General features: G+C 40.5%; 1 protein-coding gene across 1 annotated transcript in view; it reads right to left on the bottom strand.

Annotated features, from left to right (window-relative positions):
* Positions 1-25,650, bottom strand: part of LOC138961731 (uncharacterized) — a 51,866-nt gene that overhangs the window by 22,390 nt on the left and 3,826 nt on the right. Inside the window, exons 3-25 of the mRNA XM_070333406.1 lie at positions 25,154-25,224; positions 24,147-24,336; positions 22,136-22,225; positions 20,792-20,948; positions 19,800-19,924; positions 18,880-19,062; positions 17,183-17,356; positions 16,404-16,649; positions 15,562-15,738; positions 15,042-15,215; positions 13,913-14,062; positions 13,497-13,592; positions 12,313-12,537; positions 11,276-11,461; positions 10,749-10,918; positions 8,367-8,504; positions 7,813-7,993; positions 7,153-7,311; positions 4,425-4,583; positions 3,934-4,135; positions 3,102-3,283; positions 2,414-2,554; positions 74-307 (exon numbers count right to left, since the gene is read on the bottom strand). Coding sequence (XP_070189507.1) covers positions 74-307; positions 2,414-2,554; positions 3,102-3,283; positions 3,934-4,135; positions 4,425-4,583; positions 7,153-7,311; positions 7,813-7,993; positions 8,367-8,504; positions 10,749-10,918; positions 11,276-11,461; positions 12,313-12,537; positions 13,497-13,592; positions 13,913-14,062; positions 15,042-15,215; positions 15,562-15,738; positions 16,404-16,649; positions 17,183-17,356; positions 18,880-19,062; positions 19,800-19,924; positions 20,792-20,948; positions 22,136-22,225; positions 24,147-24,336; positions 25,154-25,224 — 3,810 coding nt within the window. The remainder of the gene's footprint in view (positions 1-73; positions 308-2,413; positions 2,555-3,101; positions 3,284-3,933; positions 4,136-4,424; positions 4,584-7,152; positions 7,312-7,812; positions 7,994-8,366; positions 8,505-10,748; positions 10,919-11,275; positions 11,462-12,312; positions 12,538-13,496; positions 13,593-13,912; positions 14,063-15,041; positions 15,216-15,561; positions 15,739-16,403; positions 16,650-17,182; positions 17,357-18,879; positions 19,063-19,799; positions 19,925-20,791; positions 20,949-22,135; positions 22,226-24,146; positions 24,337-25,153; positions 25,225-25,650) is intronic.

Genomic DNA, 25,650 nt, shown 5'->3' with positions numbered 1-25,650 from the left:
CTGAGGGGAATGCAAATCTAAAGCTTACTGAATGGATTTAAGAAATAAAGGGTTCGAGTTATTTTCACTGTACCTTTGATCAGCTCACAATGTTTTCCAGAGAAACCATCCACGCACACACAGGTGTAGTTGTCATCTCCAGGTACACAGGTGGCAGCGTTCTGACACTGATGCAGGTAGCAAGCACCGGGTGGTAGGTGACAGGTATCCCCAGTCCACCCGTCCTGACACTGACACAGGTAGTCACCCCGCTGGTCAACACACACCCCGTGGCTAGAGCAAGGTGAGGATGCACACTCGTTCACCGCTGTAACAAGGGTTTGAAATCTTAATGGTGGGTTTTTTCTTCTGGAAATGCTGGTAAAACGGAGCTCTTCGGGAAAAAAAATGATACTACAACCACCAAATTTACTGTATGACTCAAATTTGTGGAGCGTGGTACACTCTTATTCTTCTGCTTTCCTTAGCTTTTTACTCTTATGTCACTCTTTCCGTCAGAATTTTCTGTGGCAAAACCTTTTTTATCCTACATACGTGAGAGACACCACTCATTACATAACAATATCGTTCAAACCACACGTGTGTATATCATGTAAATGAGGTCAAGCCAGTCTGGCAGGGACCTGTTTTTCCACTGCTTATGATGCCAAAGTCACCGAGACAAACGTCATTATGGAAAAAACACTGCGCTCACTAATTCCCCTCGATGAATTTTTAGAACTAACACGTCACGCTACACTTTCCAGAGTAACGTTTCTTTGCTTTGGCGTAAGAGATTGCACGAGGCTATGGAAGAGATCGAGGTTCCAAAAGAAGCGTCTTCTCGACTGCGGGACGTTTAGAGTAAAATACACGTAAATACAGTATGTAGGATAAAAAACGCTCGCGCTGGACCCGAGTACTCTTCAGACATTCACACACACACACACACACACACACACACACACACACACACACACACACACACACACACACACACACACACACACACACACACACACACACACACACACTCTCTCTCTCCCTCTCTCTCTCTCAAACACACACACACACACACACACACACACACACACACACACACACACACACACACACACACACACTACCACTACCACATCTCCATTCTAAAACACGTCACGTTCCAAATCAAAAGACGACATTCTATTTTCTTACGTCACTATTCTTGGTTTACGGTACCATTCGGCGGCTTTGCTACGAGTATGGCATAGTCTTGGTTTGCCGAGACCTTGCACCGTTCTATCAGACTGCCTGGCTGGCTGTTGCACCGCGAATTCCTCCCACCGCCAAGTCGTTTTTTTGTGGTTTATTTCGCATTTAGGTCCCAGGTAACATTATGAAGTTTTAATACGATCAATCGGACCTATTGTCAAGTTAGTGTATCAACTTTTGAACGAACTGCGCCCAGTAGTTTCCCAGCAATAAGCTGTTAAGTCGAGACACACACACAGACAATTAAAGTCTGCTGGACCCTTGTACTAGCGTACTCGGGGATAAACAGAATACTACATGGCTTGCTGTGTCGTATCAGATTTACACTCGTTGCTTTTTTCAAATTGTGAACTCGCTTTCGCTCACAGTTCAATATTTTTAAAAACAACTCGTGTAAATCTGGTACAACACAGCAAGCCATGTAGTATTCTCTATTTATCCTACCACATAGGCAGTATGACTTCATCTTAGAGAGTGTGGGTGCTATGTATTTATCTGTGTATTTCCAAATCATAAGACTTTCGCTGAAAACTGAAGATCTTTAACGTGCGCATGGGTCTTTTTGCAAGCATTTACACACGCGGATGGTGCATGCGATTCTTTCCGCTTAGAATGTGCACTCAACGTTGACTCTGAGATTTACAGAAAATTTCCCCGACATACCTTGGTCTGGAATCTGAGCAGACATAGCAACAAACTGGCTACAAAACCAGTTCACCATTATTTTTTGTTTAATTCTTGAGCATTTGGGTGTCAGCGCCAACAAAATGGTGTAAAATATCTTGCCTATATCAGTTGCAGCTAGGTTTCACAGCGCAATAGTTCCGTCATTAATATAATGTTGCTGTGTTTGGAATCTCTACTTGTTTTGTATTTTTATGCTGATTGTATTTCTTCTATTTGTTCATCTTGACCGTATTTCTTCGCATATCATATTTTATTTGTTTCAGGACAGGTTGTAATAGAAGGCATTTTCACTCGATCCTTTTTATCTTAAAGTAAATATTTGTCAGCCAGTCAGTCAAGCGTGATGCAAGCAAAGATCTAAAACGATTTTGTTTTGTTTTGTTTTGTTTTGTTTCGTTTATACAACAGGCTGTATTCAAGTGTCTTCAACTGAAAAGTGAGGAACTATGTCCAAGGGATATTACAACACAGGAGATATAAGAAATATTAGACTCACGGTCACAAACACTTGGTGACTGGACAGCCCTTGGAGGCACAATCCATGCAAGCTTGTTAGTTGACCGTTGTCCGCTGCATTCTGTGGCAATGTCCTTCATAACGTCGAGTGATTCAGCAGCATAGAGCCCACTCACAATCGCTGTGTTACAGAACATACAATGAGGAGGAATTTGATAGAAATATAATTGAAGCACTTAAACCATTAAAATAAATCGTCTCCAAGAGTACGCAGTCAACGTACGGTTCTGGTTCTTCATTTAAAGTTTTGTTTTTGTTTTTATTTACTGGAAAGCATACTTTGGTTGAAAAACTGACAGAATAGAATTAGTACACTTTCACTTGAAACATTTCCTTTTTGTTTAATATAATTTCATCCCAACCAATCAAAACAAGTTCACTTCACTACTGAAAGAGAGAGAGAGAGAGAGACAGAGAGACAGAGAGAGACAGAGAGAGACAGAGAGAGACAGAGAGAGACAGAGACAGAGAGACAGACAGACAGACAGACAGACAGACAGGGAAACACACAGACAGATACAGATGGACAGAGAGAGGGACAGAGAGAGAGACATATACGGAGGGAGGGAGAGAGAGAGACAATGATAGAGAGAGACAGAGAGAGAGAGAGAGACAGACAGAGACAAAGAGACAGACCCAGAATAAAAGCGGACGAACAAAACATGAACCTCTTCCTTCTGTGGGGCTGATTGTGACCTCAAAGGATGGCACAGAAGATTGAGATTGCAGACTGTGATTGTAGATGAGAGAACCGCCGTAGCTTATGATGATTTGACCACTGCTCGTGTCCACTTCCATCTCAAGACGGGTCCAGACGTTTTGACCCGACACACCTGTTACTACATCAGGGCTGGAAACAATATGAAGACGTATGTCGTACCTTACTTATGCGAGCTTAATGAGCTTAATGTTCAATTTCAAACTGAGCCCACAGCTAAACTGCAGTACCCTAGTTGTTTGAGGTATGACGACAGGTCTATATGTTAAAAGTATTCCTCAAGCTTATTGTTTGGATAACATCTGTTACATTTTAAACACCATCAGAAGTGCCGTATCTTGTTTGCTAGTACGGTCTATGAAAGAGAGAGAGAGAGAGAGAGAGAGAGAGAGAGAGAGAGAGAGAGAGAGAGAGAGAGAGAGAGAGAGAGAGAGAGAGAGGGGGGGGGGCTTTCTTTCTTTATTTATTTATTTGGTGTTTAACGTCGTTTTCAACCACGAAGGTTAGGGGGGGCCTTGGTTGTATACTTGCAACTATTTGTTTTCGTAAAGCATTGCGTACACAATTAACAAGCAAACAATAAACTTGCGTAATAAATAATATACGGGGAAAGACATAGATCAAGAAAGAGACAGACAGACAAACAGACAGACAGACAGACAGACAGACAGACAGACAGACAGACAGACAGCCAGACAGCCAGACAGACAGACAGACAGACACAGTCGACAGGAGACACACAAGAAAAAACAACATCAAAGGCAACTCATTGAGTTTCAAACCTGTCAGTCTGACTGGAATCAGGGCCCACTTTTGAGTGAAGAGAGATCAAGTGCGGGTTGTAGCTGCTGTCGTTAAAGGTGAGATTCACGTTCACTGTCGACGTGTTGCTCAGGTTGATGAAGCAGGTCAACATCAGAGGAGAAAGCGGTTCGGTCGTATAAGCAGTTACAGTGTCGTTCAAAGACAGATGCGCATCAGCCGCTGAAAACAGCAATGTAGAATGAGACATTGACCTCGCGATACACATATTCTTAGTCCTTTCAGCTTTTTGTAATATGTCCGATTCGTTTATCAAGGTCTAATCTTAAGAGGTTGACACAATTCTGGATAATTATTGTCTGAAAACTTGAATAGGAAAGTGGTAAAGAAATAGCTGTTGCAAGGTCAAGTTTGTTTAATGGTGTTCCTAAAGTCTCAGGCACGCTAATTTCAGGGCGAGCAATCATAACAGCGATTGATATATCAAAGTGCAAACATTTAGCACACTTACGGACACATTGCTCAAAACTTGAAGCTCCTCCATTGGTCCATGTGCTTGAAGGGCAAAGATCACAAGATGTCGCCCCGTCATGTGACTGGTACTGTCCTGGCGGGCAAGGCTGACAAGGGGCAAAACCCCGGGGAGAGAACGTGCCAGCGAGGCACACCTCTGAAAAGGAAGAGTGCATGACAATGGGTATATTATGAAATTCACAACCCTTGAGGTGTCTATAAGATAATAACAAGGAGTGTACAAAGAGCATCACAACTCTTTTTTTTTTTTTTTTTTTTTTGAATGGGTGTTATTCTCCATAGCATCACAACTCTTAATGTGACAAAGAGAACAGGAAGGAGTGTACGAAGGACATAAGTACTCTCAAAGTGACAAAGAAAATGGAGAGAACGTGCCAGCGAGGCACACCTCTGAAAATAATAGAGAGAATGAAATTGAGTAGATTATGAAACTCACAACGCTAGAGGAGACTAAGAGAATAACAAGGAGTGAACAAAGAGCATCATAACTCTTAAGGTGACACAGACAACAGGACGAAGTGTACAAAGAGCATCATAACTCTTAAGGTGACACAGACAACAGGACGAAGTGTATAAAGAGCATCATAACTCTTAAGGTGACACAGACAACAGGACGAAGTGTACAAAGAGCATCATAACTCTTAAGGTGACACAGACAACAGGACGAAGTGTACAAAGAGCATCATAACTCTTAAGGTGACACAGACAACAGGACGAAGTGTACAAAGAGCATCATAACTCTTGAGGTGACACAGACAACAGGACGAAGTGTACAAAGAGCATCATAACTCTTAAGGTGACACAGACAACAGGACGAAGTGTACAAAGAGCATCATAACTTTTAAGGTGACACAGACAACAGGACGAAGTGTATAAAGAGCATCATAACTCTTAAGGTGACACAGACAACAGGACGAAGTGTACAAAGAGCATCATAACTCTTAAGGTGACACAGACAACAGGACGAAGTGTACAAAGAGCATCATAACTCTTAAGGTGACACAGACAACAGGACGAAGTGTATAAAGAGCATCATAACTCTTAAGGTGACACAGACAACAGGACGAAGTGTACAAAGAGCATCATAACTCTTAAGGTGACACAGACAACAGGACGAAGTGTACAAAGAGCATCATAACTCTTAAGGTGACACAGACAACAGGACGAAGTGTACAAAAAGCATCATAACTCTTAAGGTGACACAGACAACAGGACGAAGTGTACAAAGAACATCCAAACTCCTTGGGTGATAGAGAGTAACATAATTTTGCAAAGAACCTTACTACTCTGCAGGTGACAAAGAGAACAAGTCGCGTAAGGCAAAATTACTACATTTAGTCAAGCTGTGGAACTCACAGAATGAAACTGAACGCACTGCATTTGTTCACAATGACCGTTGTCCGCCGCTCCTGCAAAAGGCAGTGAAATCGACGAGCCTGTTTAGCGCGGTAGTGGTTGCGCTGTGCTGCACAGCACGCTTTTCTGTACCTCTCTTTGTTTTAACTTTCTAAGCGTGCTTTTAATCCAAACATATCATATCTATGTTTTTGGAATCAGGAACCGACAAAGATTAAGATGAAATTGTTTTTAAATCGATTTCGGAAATTGTATTTTAATCATAATTTTCATATTTTTAATTTTCAGAGCTTGTTTTTAATCCGAATATAACATATTTATATGTTTTTTGAATCAGAAAATGATGAAGAATAAGATGAGCGTAAATTGGGATTGTTTTATAAAAATATAATTTTAATTACAATTTTCAGATTTTTAATGACCAAAGTCATTAATTAATTGTTAAGCCTCCAAGCTGAAATGCAATACCAAAGTCCGGCCTCCGTCGAAAATTGCTTGGCCAAAATTTCAATCAATTGTATTGACAAATGAGGGTGTGACAGTGCCGCCTGAACTTTTACAAAAAGCCGGATATGACGTCATCAAAGACATTTATCGAAAAAATGAAAACAGTCTGGGGATATCACACACAGGAACTTTCATGTAAAATTTCACAAAGATCGGTCAAGTAATTTACTCTGAATCGCTCTACACACACACACACACAGACACACAGACACACATACATCACGACCCTCGTCTCGATTCCCCCTCTATGTTAAAACATTTAGTCAAAACTTGACTAAATGTAATAAAAAGTACAAAGAGCATCTCTGATCTGTGTGTGACACAGTTAATGGAAAGAAGCTTCCACCTGGACCGCTCCAGTACTACCCTTTCTGGTCTATCTCAACCTAACTTGTGTTGTCCATTACTGTCCTAATCTCCCTGTCTCTAATTTACAAGAACAGAATTGTGGACATGACACAACCCTGCCTGGCACCTGTTCTGACAGTTAAGTGCGGACGCAAGTCGGAGTTGTGGTTGACATAACAGGATCAGTGTCACTTTTTTCTGCAGAAAACTGCCATTCCTGCAAGGACTTTCCATATATCCGCCAGTGCATTGTACCGAACGCCCTCTCTACATCAATGTTTTAGGTACAACCGAAAATGTCTATACATCGATAAATAAAAGTAAATTACAGAGATACAAAATCGATCTGAGGAATTCTTAACGAACAATGTTTAAGCAATGTGTTAATATAATTTTGAACACACACATAAAATAAACTTTATTTTCTACAACAACATTTCTTTTCCTGTCTGTACTGATTTGTGGACATGAAGCGAATATTACAATGTCTTCACCTTCACAGTCGGAACTGGACGTACTGCCGTTGGTAGGAGTGGACCATCCTACCGGACAGCGATAGCATGACGTGGCGTTGTCCACCTCAGAGAAACTGCCCACCTCACATTGTCTGCACTGACCATCTTCGGACAGGTAGTGGCCTGTGGAGCAGCCCACTGAAAAGCGAAACATTGTCATTCTAGGATGGTAAAGGAATGCTCAAAATCTAAATAACAACTGTGTGAATGGTGCTATACTGAATGAAAGAGTGTGACATGAAGTTCTTGTACATCATTGTAAAGAGTGTGAATGACGTTTTAGTTTAGATGTCAAGCGCTTAGAGCAAGCCTTTTTAACGAAAGTTTTTGATTTAGCGCTATATAAATGTTCTTATTATTATTATTATTATTATTAAATAGGATCTACTGGAGTACTGCACATGTCTGCAAATAAGAGCGCACAGAGACACAGACAGACAAACAGACACACACACAAGTGATGAAAATATAAAGTTTCAAAAACCAACTCCGCACAGGAAGCAGCCAGCAAGTCAGGTGGAGGCGTGCTCGTATCCCGAGTAAATGACTGCACATAATTATCTGTCTCGGTTCACGTAATCGACTACACGAGAAGTAAGATATCATCAGCATTTTTTATAAGAGTGAATAAAGTCATACCGCAAGAGATTGCATTGGCCCCGTGTTTTTCCTTGAATACAGTGCCGGTAGGACAGTTAGCGACCAATTGGGGGAAGCCAACAGAGTGCTCGTGCGTTGTTAGCGAGCCAAAGTCCAACCGACCGCTGCTGGCGTCGTCCTTCAACTTGTCATAAACTTGCTGTCTGATTGTCTCAGTTTTCTGTACAGAGTGAGAAAAAGAAATGCTTATCTTTAATATGCACATAAATAAAGTTTAAACTAATGGGCAGACGCCTAGTAGTAGTAGTTATCTAAGAAGGGGATGGGAGGGGGAGCGTAGACATGTGGAGGCATTCGAAATACCGAAGCAGTACTGCTAAATATGTGGTGTAGCCATCATTACCAAAGGATATAGCTAGCAAACGCTCGGACGCACGCACGCACGCACACACACACACACACACACACACACACACACACACACACACACATATATATATATATATACACACACACACACACGCATCTATGCACACACACACACACACACATACACACACATACACATACACACACAATTATGACAATTCTACCTGATACAGTCCACTTGCTGTTGTGTTTGTCTCATTGTAGTCGATGACAATTTCAAAGGAGATCCGTATGTAGTATGATGTTGTGGGTTGATTTCCCAACGCTCTCTTTCGACGGCTTCTCACTCTCCCGAAAGTTACCTTCGTGTAGAAAATCCGCATGTTCAAAGACCTTGTGTCTTGTTCACACTTCATACAAATTGTTATTTAAGGCAAAGGTGAACATTTTTGGAATTAAAAACATCGACCGATCGACCAATCAATCAACCAGTTGATGAAGGAAGCAATCAAGCAAGACAGTTTGAAGAGTGCGGTAAATTGCCAAGACAAGAGCATTTTCAAGCATGCACGCGTATAATTTCTATTCAACAAGTCGCGTAAGGCGAAAATACAATATTTAGTCAAGTAGCTGCCCTTTTTCAGCAAGACCGTATACTCGTAGCATCGTCAGTCCACCGCTCATGGCAAAGGCAGTGAAATTGACAAGAAGAGCGGGGTAGTAGTTGCGCTAAGAAGGATAGCACGCTTTTCTGTACCTCTCTTTGTTTTAACTTTCTGAGCGTGTTTTTAATCCAAACATATCATATCTATATGTTTTTGGAATCAGGAACCGACAAGGAATAAGATGAAAGTGTTTTTAAATTGATTTCGAAAAAAAAATTTTGATAATAATTTTTATATATTTAATTTTCAGAGCTTGTTTTTAATCCGAATATAACATATTTATATGTTTTTGGAATCAGCAAATGACGGAGAATAAGATAAACGTAAATTTGGATCGTTTTATAAATTTTTATTTTTTTTTACAATTTTCCGATTTTTAATGACCAAAGTCATAAATTAATTTTTAAGCCACCAAGCTGAAATGCAATACCGAACCCCGGGCTTCGTCGAAGATTACTTGACCAAAATTTCAACCAATTTGGTTGAAAAATGAGGGCGTGACAGTGCCGCCTCAACTTTCACGAAAAGCCGGATATGACGTCATCAAAGACATTTATCAAAAAAATGAAAAAAACGTTCGGGGATTTCATACCCAGGAACTCTCATGTCAAATTTCATAAAGATCGGTCCAGTAGTTTAGTCTGAATCGCTCTACACACACACACAGACACACACACAGACACACACACAGACACACGCACATACACCATACCCTCGTTTCGATTCCCCCTCGATGTTAAAATATTTAGTCAAAACTTGACTAAATATAATTAAAAAAGAGTGGTGCATTCTGTTTTTGTGTGCCAAATTTAGTAAAATGACAATATTGCAGCTCAGAGGAATTTGTGTCATTTAGTTAAGTTTTGCCGATTACCAGATGATACCAACAGACGTTTTGTTTAAAGTTGTTTTAATAAACATCTTCGATGACGTCATATCAGGCTTTTAATGAAAGTTGAGACGGCACTGTCACGCACTCATTGTTTGATCAAAAGGATTGGAATGTTGGTCAAGCATTCTTTGACAAAGCCCAGTAATTGGGTTGCATTTCCGATTGGAAGCTTAAAAAAATAATTAATAAGTTAAATCAAATATCTCAACATTTTAATTAATATTACAATTTGAGTAATCAATACAAAAATGATTTCATCTTATTCTTTATCATTTCCGGAATCCAAAAACATATAGATATGTTATGTTTGAATTAAAAACAAGCTAGAAAGTTAAGAAGATAAAGAAAAGAGCGCTTTACTGTTAAGCGCTTTACGCTACTGCACTGTACTGGCTTGTCACTTCAAGTCAACAGCGGGACGGTACGTTTTTCACGTGAATGTGTCAGCGCTTTCTCGGTCGCAAAGCTATGTCTTCGTGAAATGTAGTGCGTTCAGTTTCGTTCTGTGAGATTCTGACATATTGACAAAATATATTAACTTCGCTTCACAAATCTTCTTTTCTCCATTTCTATGCAGACATTTTCAGTTTAAATTGCAATTTCTTGTTGGGTAAGATTTCATGTGATAATTATGTCAGTACAATCTCCAAACATTGAAATTGACAAATGTAGTGCGTGCAGTTTCGTTCTGTGAGATTCTGACAGATTGACAAAATATATTAACTTCGCTTCACAAATCTTCTTTTTTTTTCCATTTCTATGTAGACATTTTCAGTTTAAATTGCAATTTCTTGTTGGGTTAGATTTCATGTGATAATTATGTCAGTACAATCTCCAAACACTGAAATTTACACATTTACTGAAACTTATAGTGCATTCCTGACCTTACTAATTCACTTGCGGATTTATTTACATTCCCTAGATATTTTAGTGTGATAAATAAGTAATTTAAAGAACTGTTTTGTACAGTATGGTTGTATAGTGACTAGTAAAAGGGATCTTAATTGGTAAAGTCGCCATTATTTCACATTTCTGAAAACAAAACTCACTTGAACGTTCTCCGCCTTGCATGACGGTGTCTGCGAGCATGCTTCACCCCATTGTGAGTTGAGGAGGATGTTAATCAAGTTCTGTTTCAGTTGTTCCGTGGCCTCGCCGGTCGAATTGGTGTAATAGTACAGGTCTGGCATAAGGCGGATTTGACCAGGCAGCACTCGGACTGAAGGCAAAATACAAAAAATAATTAAATTGCATGCAGGGTCGAACCCACGTTTAGCCCAATGTCGCCCGCTAGATCATCCGTCATGCCCAGGAGCGTGTAACATACAATCTTGCACACGTTTGCTTCAGTAACGGCAAAGAAGGAAAGCGTGAGACATATAACAATTTGACAAATAAGGACTGATTCTAGGCGATCCTCTAAATTGTGGAGCGCAGGCAGGGACCCTTCTATGTATCACTCTAAAAATAACAAAGACAAACTAAAACTTTGAATCAATATTATCCGGATGACTCAGTCTGAGTTAACCACCCTCAATATAGTGTACACAACGATCAGTTGGACTGCGCCACTTACCGGTACAGTTAGGCACGATGGCAGTGATCCAGAACCCTTGGTTATAAGGGCAATAGAAACGTCCGTCGAAACTGGCAGGAAGGTCCCAGCCCGATACACACGACATGATGCACTCCCTGCCAAAGTTGCCATCGTAACAAGCAAGGGCTCCGTTTGTTGGGGTTATCAGTACTGGGCAATGGCTTGCTATTACAAAGAAATCACATACAAGTAAAAGAAAGAAAAAAAAAACAATCAAAGAAGAAGAAAAAGAAAACGCTACTATGAAATGATGTAAAACAAATTAAATGGAAGGAGAATAAAATAAAACAAAATAGAGTAAAGAAAATCAAATGAAATAACATGAATTAACCTGAGAGAAACTTAAACGAAATGAAACGAGAAAAAAACAATGGACGGGAAAAGACCCGCACAAAGCATTATCAACAATTGCATTAGGTTGTCCCCTGTGAGAATACACAACCCCGATTACCAATCCAAAGTTATGAGTTTCTTGGCGAGTTTCTCTTGCAAGCAAACATTGGAGTTTTCGTTTCTGGTTTTTATCCAACACACATCAAGTCACACTGCATCGTTTCAGTCTACGTTATGATCGTATAAACTTACATATGCAGATATTCAAAAACGACGTTAAACACCAAATAAAGAAAGCAGATATTCAAAGGGAGAGGGGCTTTCGCAGAAATCAGACAAGCCAAAACTACGTCAAAGCGTGTTTCGTGCAAAAAGAAGAGGAGAAATCGGATAAAAAGAAAAAAGATCAGAACAACAAGACAAAGGAGTGTCTAAAACATACGTTTGGAGCACCCCCTCTCTGATACCCCCCACCCCCCCACCCAAAAAAAATAAATAAATAAAAAAAATAACAAGCAAAAAATACAACACAACATCCGCAAAAACAACAACGACAACAACGGCAACAACAACAACAACAAGAACAACAACAACAACAACAACAACAATATTACCACAGCAAGCGTAGACGGACGACAGTCAAACAGATATTCAAACTAAACGAGGGAAATGTGACAATATACTTTTGCATTCCGGCTCTCCCTCTTCCTCGTCAAATTCCCATGACATGGTTGCAAAATATGTGCTGTCGTCTCGTTCACAAGTAATGCTGCCCGCCCCGTCCAGAGGAAAACCATGTTTGCACGAAAGTGTGCACACCGCACCGTGCGCATAACCGTTCAGGCAAGTGTAAACCATGAGGTCGTCGGTCGCATTTTGTCGCAGCTGTGGTGCATCACATGACAGTGCTGAAAGGTACATGTTGGAAACAATTGTATGATAAAAAGGTTATAGTGCCTACAAGTTATTTTGGAGACGTTTTCTGGCAACATGAACCTGCTGAAGTCCAAAGGGCACTCGCTCCATGCTCTGATAAACTCAAAAACGCTCCGTAACCTTGCTAATTTGTGAAAACAGTCCAAATAGGGACCTGTTTCCATTAATATGCAAGCTCTTCTGCGTTTAAGGTATAAGGGTCGCCCATATTTTCGGACCAAAATTGTTATATTTAATTCAGTCACTTTCAATCATTTTGTTTCTTTGTTTGTTTGCTTAACGCCCAGCCGACCACGAAGGGCCATATCAGGGCGGTGCTGCTTTGACATGTAACGTGCGCCACACACAAGACAGAAGTCGCAGCACAGGCTTCATGTCTCACCCAGTCACATTATTCTGACACCGGACCAACCAGTCCTAGCACTAACCCCATAATGCCAGACGCCAGGCGGAGCAGCCACTAGATTGCCAATTTTAAAGTCTTAGGTATAACCCGGCCGGGGTTCGAACCCACGACCTCCCGATCACGGGGCGGACGCCTTACCACTAGGCCAACCGTGCCGGTTTTCAATCATTGAATTGGCTTGATGTTTTGCAGTTTTATTCAAAAATCATTTTACTTTCAGAAAACATTAAGTTTAAATGCCTAAATTAAGTAGAACCACTGGAAAAATAATGTAATTATTTAAAACATATGGCACAACAAATCTGTGAACATGCCAAACTTAGCATTTTTGTATGCACTCTGGGGGGAAAAGTATGTGCCCAATGGAAAAACGAATTGTCACACATATTTAAAGCACCATTAGCTATAGTATGTACCAAAAGCTTTCTATTTTGTTGAAATTTTGATTTTCAGTAGCATTAGCAACAGTATACTATAATTCTAACAATATTATAATATAACAATATAAAAAAGTGTTATACTCACTGGTAACTGTCACTGTAAACTGGCAGATGGCTTCGTTGTTGTTGGTGTCCACTGCTGTGTATTTGACCCAAGTCACACCAAGTGGAAACTCCGAACCTAAATCAAACATGAAAACAACAATAAACATTTCATCGATAAGTCATAGAAAAAGCCTCAGAAATTAAACAAACGAAAGAAGGAAATAAATAAATAAATACATAAATAAATAAATAGGTATATAAATAAATACATAGGTAGATTTAAATAAAGAAATAAATACATCAATGAAAACATAAATAAAAATAAGTCAATAAATAAATAAATACACAAATAAATAAATAATAATCCCCTTGCAAACTTGGTCTTGTGCTTTTGTGTGCACATTCATTCAAAAATGCAGCTTTAAAGGGACACGAGAAAACACGGTGTGTGGGTACCTGGCTGTTTGTCGCCGGTGAGAGTAACATTCTTTCCAGTGTTGTCTTCAACAGACGGATGTTCCCAGGTCACGTGAGTTTGCTCTCCAAGACGAGCAGCAGGCACATCAACGTTGTCCGGACACCCATTAAACACTGGAGGTGTGTTGTCTAAAAACAAAATCAAAGGAATTGCAGGAAGCTGGCAATTTTGGAGACGTTTTCTGGCGAAATTTGCCTTTATGCCTCCAACTAGCCTACTTTGGCGAAGATTACTTCACGAAGCTGGTTGCAAAATACTGTTGTACTGAGTCTTTGCGAAGTGGACATGGGGACCGCGTCTGTCGTTTTAAAGGGGCACGCGTGAGATACTTGCGTAGGATGGACTGGAGACACACACACGCACATCAGGGGAAAGTATCCAGGGTCCTAAACAGATTCATTGTGGCTGCACTATGTTCGTTCTTTCTATCAAGGACTTGCGCTCGGAAGCGAGAGGTTGCGAGTTCGACCCTGGGTCAGGGCGTTAGCAATGTTCTCCCCCCTTTCCTAACCTAGGTGGTGGGTTCAAGTGCTAGTCTTTCGGATGAGACGAAAAACCGAGGTCCTTTCGTGTACACTACATTGGGTTGTGCACGTTAAAGATCCCACGATTGACAAAACGGTCTTTCCTGGCAAAATTGTATAGGCATAGATAAAAATGTCCACCAAAATACCCGTGTGACTTGGAATAATAGGCCGCGAAAAGTAGGATATGCGCCGAAATGGCTGCGATCTGCTGGCCGATGTGAATGCGTGATGTATTGTGTAAAAAAAATTCCATCTCACACGGCATAAATAAATCCCTGCGCCTTGAATATGTGCGCGATATAAATTGCATAAAATAAAAAAAATAAAATAAAAAATAAATAAATAAATCCCTGCGCTTAGAACTGTACCCACGGAATACGCGCGATATAAGCCTCATATTGATTGATTGATTGATTGATTGATTGATTGATTGATTGATTGATTGATTGATTGATTGATCAACAGCCATTGAATTAGTTTGCTCGCTCCTCCTCAGCTGTAAAACACGATGGGTAAGGTAATTACTCATAGGAACCATATTCTTTGAAAGCTGAATCCACAAAGACAACAGTTTACTCACCTTCACAGGAGCCAGCACCACTCCATGTCCCATTTTCTAGGCACGTGATATACGAGGGGCCAGTGAGGCCAAAGGTCGGCTGACAGTCCAGGGAGCACGTATCCCGGTATGTCTGATCGTTATTGCAATTGTAGTGTCCATACTCGACTCGGGGAGGCTCGGAACACTGTATCGCTGGACAAACAAAGCAAATCCAAACCAAAATGATTGAATTTTATACACCTGGAGTTTTGGCGACGGGTGGTTTAACTTTGACAAGAACCATCAAAGAGAGAATTGTCTAGCACGAAGAAAAGCAGACCTTGTTTACTTTTTGTTTGTGGAAATATGTGATTAGGGTGGGTGACAGAGGATGATTAAACTGTCCTTTGATTTCTTTGGAACAAAGGTTTATCTCTTAGAAATGTGTTAATGAATGTGATTCCTAAGAAGCTACTAGGTTTAGGCTGCCTTTCTAAACAACGCGACCAAAACTCTTCCCAACCATTAAACACATTATTTTGTTCACACAATATCTTACGTTCACACGTAGGCACAGCATTGTCCCACTCATTTTCGTCCATACAGGTCAAGGTCGCGGTGCCAAGCAACTGGTAACCAAGGCTACATGTGACCGTGCACTGTGACCCCTGTAAATGGCAGTGTGTGCACGTGATACGACCGTTGCTAGGCGTCAATGGAGGATAGCAGAATGCGGCTGAAACATATATGTGATATTGTGTCTATATTGTATTGTTTGAAGTTGATGCGCTGGCACCAGGTTCTTGTTGTTTTATTGTTTTCCTTCGCATTTCTTCAGATTGTTAGTTGGGAGGCGTAAGCTTAGCAAAACACACACACACACACACACACACACACACACACACACACACACACGCACACACACACAAACCCACACGCACACACACACAGACACACACACGCACACACACATACACACACACACACACGCACACACACACATACACACACACACACAAACACACACTCGCACACGCACACGCACACGCACGCACACACACACACACATACACACGTACACACACACACATACACACACATTCACACACACACACACTACACACACACACACACACTATTCGACCCCCCCCACCCTCCTCTCCCCTCCTCTCGCACTTTCGCATTCAAATACAGACACATCAATGATTGTCTTGATTCAATTATTTCAAAACACTTTAAAATAACAACGCCTTGGTAATTGACATTCTAAAGTAAAGAGCAGAAGTATTTTTATTTTTTAATTTTTTTTTTAAAGATATAATCAGGATTATCATGAGACACCTTGATCAAGATTGGCATTAGTCAGAATGTATTCATAATGTATTCATATATTTTGCTTACCCGTCACATTGACGACAAAGAAGCATGACGCAGAGTTGTCTGCCTTGTCCGTGGCGTAAAGGCCAATAACATGTGTTCCGACATCCAGATTATCTCCTTTGTTTTTGTTGCTGCGAAGCTTCACTGCCAGTCCGCTGTTGTCTTTGACAACGGGGTCATCAAAGTTCAAGGTCACCGGGGCAAGCAACGGTCCTGACCTCAAGTCCTGGTTTGGGGGACAGCTTTCAAACGTAGGAGCTTGGACGTCTGAATTAAAATTCATAAAATCAGACTGTTACGTTGTATGTGTGTAGAGCCTCTTTTTTCCAAGGAAACAAATATTATACACAAAGCGTACTTGCTTTTCCGAGGGCTATCCTTCCTTTGACAGCCGGAACATTTAAGTCAAACATGCAGTTAAAACAAATCGTATTATACAAGGTCAAACAAATACACCAAAACTGAGAGAGTGGTCTCCAGAGGAGGCCATCATCTTGCTGTAATTCAAAAGGACAATATATAGCGGTTGTTTCCCTTTTTATAGGATTTAATTTTTGTCTTGGCAGAAAAGAAAACGTGTCTGATACGTATTGTGGCTGCCACAGGGTCAAAACACGATTTTAATTGTCAGCCTATTTGTTATTGGCAGCTATACTGAAATCTGCAAAATATAAATATAACAAAAACCAAGCTAGACAGAAAGCGGAAAGGCTTTTTTTTTTTAAAGTAACATGCATTGAACAACATAACATTTGACCTTAACGTATTATATATCGATAACATGAAGATAATGAACTGACCTATGCAGGGCAGAGATTGTGTCCAGTTCCCGTTTGCCGTACACCTGATAAATGGACAGTCACGATCAGGACGAAAGCCTGGTTGACATTGGATGGGACATAACGCACCGTATTCAAAGCTGTCGCACACTGCCTGACCTCCGGTAACCTCCCTTGGCGTGCCGCATTGAATTGCTGCACACACAGAAATAGGTTACCGATACAATGCGAACAGAAATCCAATAAACTGATTGTGTGTGTCTCTCTCTCTCTCTATCTCTCTCTCTCTCTCTCTCTCTCTCTCTCTCTCTCTCTCTCTCTCTCTCTCTCTCTCTCTCTCTCTCTCTCTCTCTCTCTCTCTCTCTTTCCCTCTCCCGTTCTCTTGCTCTCTCTCAAAAAATGCATCTTTTATATCTGTCTGTATGTCTGTATGTCTGGCTGTCTGTCTCTCTCTCTCTCTTTCTCTCTGGACAGATTGTTATTGGCAGCTATACTGAAATCTGCAAAATATAAATATAACAAGTCGCGTAAGGCGAAAATACAATATTTAGTCAAGTAGCTGTCGAACTCACAGAATGAAACTGAACGCAATGCAACGCAGCAAGACCGTATACTCGTAGTCCACCGCTCACGGCATAGGCAGTGAAATTGACAAGAAGAGCGGGGTAGTAGTTGCGCTAAGAAGGATAGCACGCTTTTCTGTACCTCTCTTCGTTATAACTTTCTGAGCGTGTTTTTAATCCAAACATATCATATCTATATGGTTTTGGAATCAGGAACCGACAAGGAATACGATGAAAGTGTTCTTAAATTGATTTGGACAATTTAATTTTGATAATAATTTTTATATATTTAATTTTCAGAGCTTGTTTTTAATCCGAATATAACATATTTATATGTTTTTGGAATCAGCAAATGATGGAGAATAAGATAAACGTAAATTTGGATCGTTTTATAAATTTTTATTTTTTTTTACAATTTTCAGATTTTTAATGACCAAAGTCATTAATTAATTTTTAAGCCACCAAGCTGAAATGCAATACGGAACCCCGGGCTTCGTCGAAGATTACTTGACCAAAATTTCAACCAATTTGGTTGAACAATGAGGGCGTGACAGTGCCGCCTCAACTTTCACGAAAAGCCGGATATGACGTCATCAAAGACATTTATCAAAAAAATGAAAAAAACGTTCGGGGATTTCATACCCAGGAACTCTCATGTCAAATTTCATAAAGATCGGTCTAGTAGTTTAGTCTGAATCGCTCTACACACACACACACACACACACGCACACACGCACACACACACACACATACACCACGACCCTCGTTTCGATTCCCCCTCGATGTTAAAATATTTAGTCAAAACTTGACTAAATATAACAAAAACCAAGCTAGACAGAAAGCGGAAAGGCTTTTTTTTTAAAGTAACATGCATTGAACAATGTAACATTTGACATTATTGTAAGACAGATTGTAAGACTAGGCAACGCCTAAAATCTCCATCCTTCTGTAATAAAGTTTAATCAATCAATCAATCTCTCTCTCTCTCACACACACACACACACACACACACACACACACACACACACACACACATACATATATATATATATATATATATACACACACACGCTCTTTATATTTATCCATCCCTCAAATCCTCCCTCAATCCATCCATCCATCCATCAATGCAGAAGTAGTTTACTTGAGACTTACGTTCACAAGCTGGAAACTCATGGCTCCAAGTTCCATTGCTCCCACACTCAGTTTGCGAAATTCCATTTTTAAGTTTGTAGCCTGTGTCGCACGTATAATGGCATACAGTTCCGTAGATGAATCCAAGTGGTCGGCACTCTTGATGACCATCAGTGACTGGAGGAGGCTCGGGGCATTCTTTCACTATGAGACATAGCAAGAGCGTCTGAACTAGTAAATTAAGGAAAAGTTAATGAATTCTTTACATGATTTAATTATTTCGTGTTCATTCAAATTGTCATATGTTTTTTCTTGATATTGATATTGACATTTTTATTCTTTTCTTTTGGGATGAAACAAACTCAGTTTAGGACAAACACACAAGAAAACCATTTATCGGAGCAAGAAACACACAGCAACAAAAGCAATACCTAAAAATAAACATTACAACGACAAAAAACAATAAACAAAAAACGAAACAAAACAAAATATACTCACCCATGCGCGCAGTTACGCACACGTACACCTACACGCACACGTAGTCGCGCACCTAGGCAGACATGGCAGACACACACGTACACACAGAAACATACACATAAAGGTAGCTCGGTGTAGGCCTATGCATAAGTGTGTGTGTGTGTGTGTGTGTGTATGTGTGTGTGTGTGTGTGTGTGTGTGTGTGTGTGTGTGTGTGAATGTGTCTGTGTCTGTGTCTGTGTGTACCTGTGTGCGTACGTGTGTGCGTGCGTGCGTGCGTGTGTGTGTGTGTGTGTGTGTGTGTGGGTGAGTGAGTGCGAGTGCGCGTGCGCGTGTGCGCGTTGTGCACAATGTCGTTGCTATATCTTTGCGCGTTATGTCTATGTTGTCGATGCGTGTAGTTTTGTCAGTTTGTTTGTGTGTGGTTGGTTGGCTGGTTGGTTGGTTGGTTTGTTATTTGTTACCTTGCACAGTGACATTAAAGCTGCAGTAGTCAGCACTGCCCTGGCTGTCTCGGACCATGTATTTGACCGAATGTGACCCTCTGGAGAACTCGCTGCCTGGAGCACCCCCGGTCAGTTGTTGCACTCTAAAATGGAATGACAATTGTTTTTGAGTGTTTTTACATTTAGTCAAGTTTTGACTAAATGTTTTGAAATTGACGGAGAATCGAAACGAGGGTCGTGGTGTTTGTGTGTGTGTATGTATGAATGTATGTATGTGTGTGTGTATGTATACATCGATTCAGAGAAAACTACTGGACCGATCTTAGTTAATTAGTTTGAACATTAAAGTTGTCATGAAAATCGAATTTTTACTAGCAGATTTAAAAGAGATTTCATCGTATTCCTCAATTTCTCCTGATATCAAAAACATATACATAGGTCATGTTTACAATACAAATGTGCTCAGAATTAAAGAAAATAAGAAATAAGAAAATAAGTACTGCGGTTCGCGCGCTACGCGGAGACGAGCGTGAACAGTCTCAGTTTTTCGGTGCGGTTAGTCGAGACTATTTTAATAATAGTCTCGGCGATGACTGTTGTTAGGGTGTTAATCTGTTCCTTCCATGCCGACAGCTTGACTGAATGTTTTTATATCGCTTCACGCGACTTGGCTTTTCTTACAATAACAACATCTAAGCAAGGAAAAAAGCAAAATACAAAATACTGGACAAAAATCACAAATCATAAAACAAACCTTGCGTGCGTATTTGGTCTTGTGTTTCGTGAAGGGGGATAATGCGCAGGAAGGAGTTCTGAAAAAGCTCCACCCTTAACACCCTCACCAAGCGCGGCCGAGAATCGAACAGTCAGCCCCTCACATAGAAGATCTACGTCTAATCGACTGGGCAACTGCGCTCGTCGAACAAACAAACAACAGCAAACAAACCACTAAAATAACGCAACAAAAGCCCGCAAAGCTAAACGGAACATAGAAGAAAGAAATGACTCACCGAATAGCTTCCCGTTCGGGATCCCTGGCAGTCGGTTCCGGCCACGACACATTGGCGGTAGTCTCCCCTTGCTCAGCGACAACCAACAAGTCGGTGGGGCAAAACAGAAACTCAGGCGGCCTGTTGGGTTCTCGTTGGGTGCTACTTCCACCTCTTCCTTTGCCCGAAGAAAGAAAAGACAACATTTACCCTTTAGCCATTTACCTTTTAGCATGGTAGATAGGGGAACATTGTAATTTTCCTCCATAACATAGTCAACTTTAGTAATGTTTGGATCTTGTGCTCAAGCAGGTAAATGATGCAAAAAAGGAACTAATTCCACTATTGAAAACACGTTTATCCCGTAACTAATTAACAAACAAAAACACACATCAAATCCACTTACCAATCAACAGTTAACCAACACATAAATCAACGCTAACTGCCTGTGGTTCTTCAGCGGGCGTCGTCCGATGTGTTCGACTCACAATCAGGGCGCTATACAGTCCACTGAGAACCTGTGTGATTTGCATGTGTTTCTGTTTGATTTTGTTGTTGATGATATTGTGTGTGTGTGTGTGTGTGTGTGTGTGTGTGTGTGTGTATGTGTGTGTGTGTGTGTGTGTTTTTTTGTGTGTGTGTGTGCGCGCGCGTGTGTGTTATAAACATTTGAAATGTAAACCGCTTGGAGTTGTTTATGGTAATAGACGAATTCCGAAAATAACTCCGTCGGTTTTGTATAGGTTGTGGGAAAGTGACCTTTTCTTGCACAACATCCTACAAACATGTAAGGAGCAAATCATCAGCGATGGGTGTGAAGGAAACACGCGTGTGTTTCCGACAGACCCCTCTCTAGAGATTGGCCCCTCCAATGTTTGTACGAGGTTTCGCAAGAAACGGTCACTCTCCCACAACCCATACAAACCCGACGGAGTTATTTTCGCAAATCGGGCAGTGAGGGAGAGGAGATGGGCACCGCTCTCATTAATCAAAATGCTATTGCTACAACCGAAATGGATTGTGTCAGTAGCATTTACGGACAGGTCAAAAGCGAGTATATATTACCCGCTATTACGAGTTAGTCGTGTGACAGAGAGTTTTCTTGCACACGAGACTGTAGATGTCTCACGACGGCGTACACTTTCACACCCATTTTTCTACGTTCGTGATCACTTGAAATGAATACTGAAAACATAAGTGTTTAAGGTAGTGACTGAATGTATGTGAAAGTAAACATGTTCAGAAATAAATGCATGATCAAAATAATTGATTTCGGCATCAAAGCGTGTAACATACAATCTTGCACACGTTTGATTTAGTAGTGGCAAAGAAGGAATGCGTGTGACATTACTTTATTTCTCTTACCACAGAATAGGACACAGCCGGCAAAAGCTCCAACAAACGCAGCAAATAGACCGAAGAATCGTTTCTCCCGCACAAGCACATGACCAGACCCTGAAAAAGACATTTGGAAGAAGAATAACTGGATCATGTATTTTATAAAAATGCCAACAAAGATCACGACTGAACAAAACAAAAAAAGATGAATATTTATGGAATAATGTTTTTGATTCATTGGTGACTTATTGCAGCGATTCTAAACAAAATTGAAAATATTTCGCCACAAAAAAAGATTTATCGAGAAAGAAAAGAAGACAGAAATGGCAACGCTGTAATAATATTAGTTGTCAGTAAGTACAGGTGTCACATGACTGATCTGAGAATGTTCATTAGCTAATGGCAATGCCCTAAAACTGTTAACGCACTCTTGGAGTGTGCTAACAATCACTGAAAGCGTATTCATACACCTGTGCCCCTTCCTTCCATCTGAGAAGATTACTCTCATCTTTTATTTTAGTGACATGTAGCTTATCCTCTCCACAGTACCGAATGATGATTTAGCCAAAAATTCCAGCGGCTAACAAAAACCACAAGTGTTCTTCTGATAGAATTAGACCAGCATTTGGAAGTCGAATGATTTGATCGACTCTGACCTACGTAGGAGACGATACGGGAACGCGACTGTATCAGCTCAATAAATGAATGGTTTTCGCATATTTCAAGGCAACAACTATTGGAATCGAAAATGTGTAGGGTTCCGAACATTCTTACCATGTGAACTTAGTACCAGCCTCCCCGATGAGTGCAGATCCAACACGAGAAATAACATGCCAAATTTTGGTTTGGAAATGAGCGTAAGATTCACTCCAGGGGACGTCACTCAGTAGTTGCTTGAAGAGGGTAGTTCATTTCTTGGGAGCAACGAATTGTCTAGTACGTGTTGTGCTACTAATGATTAAATAAATATCAAAGTAAATGTGTACGCCCACGCTTGAATTAAGCATAACTCTAAAGCATACTGTTAATTGCTAATCGAAAACAGGTGCAGAGAATCGTCGAACCGTAAATAACTGGTCTGTGTGCGAAGCAGCCGACACTCCCGAAATTCGCATCTGTCGCGACAAGCCACATTCGAAGGTTTAGAACCACAAATAACATTGTTGTTTGTGAGTTGAAATCAAGTCTGTATAAAAAAATATTGTACGTTCTACATGTAGTTTACACACAAAAAATGAAAATAAGGTAAGAGTTTTGCCTGCAGTGATAGGCATGGCAAAGCCAGCACACACAAGAAAAGTAGCTACGCGCTTCGCTCAATTATTCATTTTCTAGATTTGCTCTATAAATCTCTTAGTGCACTGTGATATCTCAATAACTTAAAGAATCTTTCATTTGATAATTTTCGTCTTTTTGTTCATTAAATCGCAGACAATTACATGAACGTGTAATAATATACCTAGCATGGACCTGTCAATCTACACATTGTCGCGTACAACCTTCTCCAAATACAAATACTAGGAGTACAATGACATTCATTCTAAGGTCAAGCTGCATGCGGTAGGGATAGGGGGGGATAAGCATATGATGTATGTTGTGCTGGTGTCTTGCATTTGACGCAGGAAGAGACGCATCTTCCCCCTTTCCATATTCGCAGTCTGTAGCTAACATTTTATTTCAAAGCCCATCCTCAATCATTCATTTATTTATTCATTCATTCATTTATTCAAGCATTCCTTTTTGTATTCATTCATTTACTCAGTCATTCACAAATTAGCTTATGCATTGATTCATTTATTCATGCTATCACTCCTTCGTGTATTCATTCATTTATTCGTTTATTCATGCACCCATTCATTCATTCATTCATGCATCCATCTACTCATCCACTCATTCATTCATGTATTGTATTTTTTGGGGTATTTGTTTGTAAATATATATTTGTTACTTCATCATGATTCGTTTGTTTATATTTTAAGTTTCTTTCCTATAGCAGTAAATTAACATCGTCAGAAATAAATAAAATAACTTCTCTTACAGTCAGTTACCCAGACTCCCGCTCTACACGTGAAGACAACGCCAATTCTGGAGTGGTCAAGACACACACTGCCCTCTGGCAGGAATGACCCCTGCGGGCACTGGAAAGCTTCTGTCTCGGAACAGTCAGCGCCCATCAGCTGGTCGTCTACTTTACAAAAACCTGGCTGGCTCTGGCTCTGGCTTCCATCCTGCCCATTGATAACGAAACGCTTGAAAGATAACATGGAATTGGAGTACACTATTATTTTTTTAATAGATAGAAAGAATAACGATTATTCAAAGTCTGTATATGAAGGGTTAGTGGTAATTGGTTTGTTTGTGTGAGTAACCATATGCTGTATGTGAATGTGTCTTATTGAATGTCCAAACAATTCTTATGAAATGTGTGTCTTATGGTCGTTTACAGGCAGGGTGGGTGCGTACATTTATTTATTCTATTTTAATGTACACATGTAAATGAAAAATACAGTCTTGTTATTGTTATTATTCTTGTTATGGTAAGAATAATGTGACAACTTGGTTGAATTTTGTTAAACCGTAGGATCATATAAAAATGTCCTTTCTTCAGTTTTTAGATGTTGAACAAAAAGCTTGGCAGATGAATGATATTCATGGCAAAAGGCCGCGTGTGTCTTCAACAAAAAAAATAAGTCCGTAAACCATCATCATCAACGACAGCAATAACACAAAAACAAAAAACACACATGTGTTTAGCTTGGTCTAAATGTGACCCTCCACCACGGAATGAGTCACATGTCACCTTTGCATGATTTTCATATTTTTACATTTTCCTAAAGAGTTTTTTATGCTCTATCCTGTGGTGAAACCCGTTTTAGAAAAGAGCAAAAACTGTTTGAGTTATAAGCCTGTGACTAAGATGACCCTCACACTGTTACCAGACACTCCCCGGACTTACATTAAGCCTTACGCAGAACCGCGCGAGATGACATGCGACTCATTTCGTGGTGGAGGGTCACAAATAAACATGATATATTATGTACTCACCAGATCCGAGCAAACATCATATGTTATCAATTCTTTTCCATTTGCCAGACCACAGAACAGGCACAGGAACACTGAAATTGTAAGGAATCTATGTTTGAAACGTAATATTTAAATACACCTTCATTCGAAGAAGAAATAGCGTTTGAACGCATTGATACGGGCACACAGTATCACAGAGAGATACGCTCACACACACACACACACACACACACACACACACACACACACACACACACATACACACACACACACACATACACACACACACACACACACACACGCACACACACACGCACACACACACACACACACATGCACACACACACATGCACACACACACACACACAAACAGAGTCACGCACGCACGCACACACGCACGCGCACACACACACACACATACACACACACACACACGCACACACACACACACACACACACACACACACTCACACACCCACACACACACACACTCACACACCCACACACACTCACACACC

The sequence above is a fragment of the Littorina saxatilis genome, linkage group LG3, assembly GCF_037325665.1.
Source record: "Littorina saxatilis isolate snail1 linkage group LG3, US_GU_Lsax_2.0, whole genome shotgun sequence".
Lineage (NCBI taxonomy): Eukaryota > Metazoa > Mollusca > Gastropoda > Littorinimorpha > Littorinidae > Littorina > Littorina saxatilis.
Note: the sequence above shows the minus strand (reverse complement) of the source record. Positions and strands in the feature narration are given on the sequence as shown.